This window comes from Echinops telfairi, unplaced genomic scaffold (assembly GCF_000313985.2).
Source record: "Echinops telfairi isolate 266 unplaced genomic scaffold, ASM31398v2 ScPeMD7_7457;HRSCAF=8495, whole genome shotgun sequence".
NCBI lineage: Eukaryota > Metazoa > Chordata > Mammalia > Afrosoricida > Tenrecidae > Echinops > Echinops telfairi.
In genome coordinates, this window is record NW_022111357.1 from 16,279,299 (window position 1) to 16,281,513 (window position 2,215).

General features: G+C 49.2%; 1 protein-coding gene across 1 annotated transcript in view; it reads right to left on the reverse strand.

The window, feature by feature from the left end:
• Positions 1–1,308: 1,308 nt before the first annotated feature.
• Positions 1,309–2,215, reverse strand: part of GMEB1 (glucocorticoid modulatory element binding protein 1) — a gene marked incomplete at its 5' end in the record, with an annotated part of 29,530 nt that continues 28,623 nt past the window's right edge. The window contains one exon of the mRNA XM_045298915.1: positions 1,309–2,073. Within this exon, the coding sequence (XP_045154850.1) occupies positions 1,373–2,073 (701 nt within the window). The remainder of the gene's footprint in view (positions 2,074–2,215) is intronic.

Consider the following 2,215-nt stretch of genomic DNA (forward strand, 5'->3'; position numbering starts at 1 on the left):
AATATACAAACAACTAAAAACAAAACAAACAGAGTATCACCCACCCCCCTCCCCAGAGACATTATTGACGTTCCTGGTAAATTTCCTATCATGTTATGTTGCAGACAGTGCTTCTTTCCCAGGGAGTCCAGCTCACTTAGGAGGAGACACCTAGTCAGCACCTCGGAAAGGCTGCGGGTGTTGAGCCTTCCCTGCCAGGCCTAAGGTTTGTGATGAACTCAAGTCTCACAGAAACATCTGTGGGATAAAGCATAAAGATGACTGTAAAAGGGGATGAAGCCAAGCAGGCACCTGTAACTGTTTTCCAAATCAGTCCAAAAGATGAAGGGTGGTATCCCGGAGGCAGATGCCAGGAAGAGTTAGGGAACAAAAGGAAGCACCAGATGAGTGGTTACTTTTGGTTCCAATGCCACAAAAGGGACCCCACCTAAAGCAGCAGCTGGTTTGGACACGGTACTCCCATGCTCCTGGAACCGTGCAAGCAAGATGGCTCTGGAGCCCCACCCTCCCAACAGCCACAGTCCAAGACAAGCATCTTGCAGTTGGCAAAGGAATGGACTGAACCCAACTTAGGAGGGTACTTTGACAAAGAGTGGTAGCATGGAGGCACAAGGTGAACCCTAGCTGCAGTACCCCTATATTTCTATTTCTGCAAAGCCACAAATCATTGCTGCTACTGCTCCATAGAGATGAGCACCCTGTCCCTCATCAACTGCTTCTCCTCAAAACTGGGACCCACGGTGGTAACCCTCCAAGGGCCTCAGAGCCATCAGTTGCACTCCTAGAAGTCAGATCATCAACCTGGCCCCTCGTGTCAAATGCTTCCCTTTGTGAGCTGCTGTGGACATGCCACCTTTGCCACCAAGCGAAGTTGAACTTCCTTTTGTTTCAGAGTTTTGCACTGGCCTCTAAGAGGTCTTCTCGGGATACAAATTAAAGTACCCTTATGTGTCCACATGTGAGTGAGTTGCCTTCCAGTGTCAAATCTGTGTTCCAGAGTTTGGTCACTGCTCCTTTAAAAAAATAAAACCACATGCGTACACAGACAGACTGGCCTGGAAAGGGCTTTCTGGTGGTCTTGATGCCTTCCCTAGAGAAAACAGCTTTCTTCAGCTAAGAGGATGAGGACATTGAATGACTTACGCTCAACTTCCGGAAGGGCAGTTTGTTTTGTCCATTTTTCAATGGGGGTTGGGGTGGGGGTGGGGTGGGAGGGACCCAATATTTTCAGTTACAACAAGATTTTGTTTGTTTGTTTGTTTGTTTAAAAAAAAGTACGATCCTATGTGGAAATGAGTGGGACAATGATAAAAATAAACAAATAATTAAAATTTAAAACAAAAAACATATTTCCTGGCCCCAGTCTCCCCAGTTAATCCTCCAAAACCACAATCTCAACATTGTGGACTTGATGCTGGTGTTCTTCCATCTCAGCCACAACTTTCTCCTCAGTCCTCAGTTCTGTCTCCAAGATGACCGCTTTGCCCTCATTGTCTTCGGCCTCCGGGTCTGGGGCAGGGTCAATCTCAATGATGGTCTGCCCATCCTCCGAGGTGCTTTCCACAGCCTGGATTGCCGAGGTCAGGCCAGACTCCATGGCCACCAACTCCACAGGGCTCACCATGGTGGCCATGTTACCCAGGGTGCCACCATCCTGCATGGCGGTGGAACTTAGCAGTGCTAAGCTCGACGAAGGGTGGATGGTGACTGTGTCTGGTGAGTTGCTCTTGGCAGAGGAGACCACGGTGGCATAGCGAAAGAGCTGAGGGCCAGAAGGCAGTGTGTGGACAGTCACAGGGCTGGAACCCTGGCTGAGGGTGGCCACTGGAATATTACCCATGGAAAATGACTGACCCACTGGGGTGATGGTGATGGGTGAGATGACTGTGAACTGAGGCTGCTGGACAGGAGGCGAAGGGCTCAGGACGGTGGTAGAAGCTGGCCGCTGTAGCCTGGGCCTTTTGGGAGGTTTAGGAGTGCTCACAGGCATCAGTAGCACATTCTGAACCGTCTGCGATTTTAGTCTGTGATCCTGAGCTTGCTTCTTCTGCTCTTCCAACTGGCGCTCCAAGTCTATGGAAAAGAAGACAGGCTTTGTGTGAAGGGAAGTACGATTTGAAGCATGAGCTGGCAATCAGGGGACCTAAGGACTTACTCTGGTTTTGCCACTATGTGGCCTAAAGCAAGATACATGCTTTGTTTTTGTTTTTGTTTT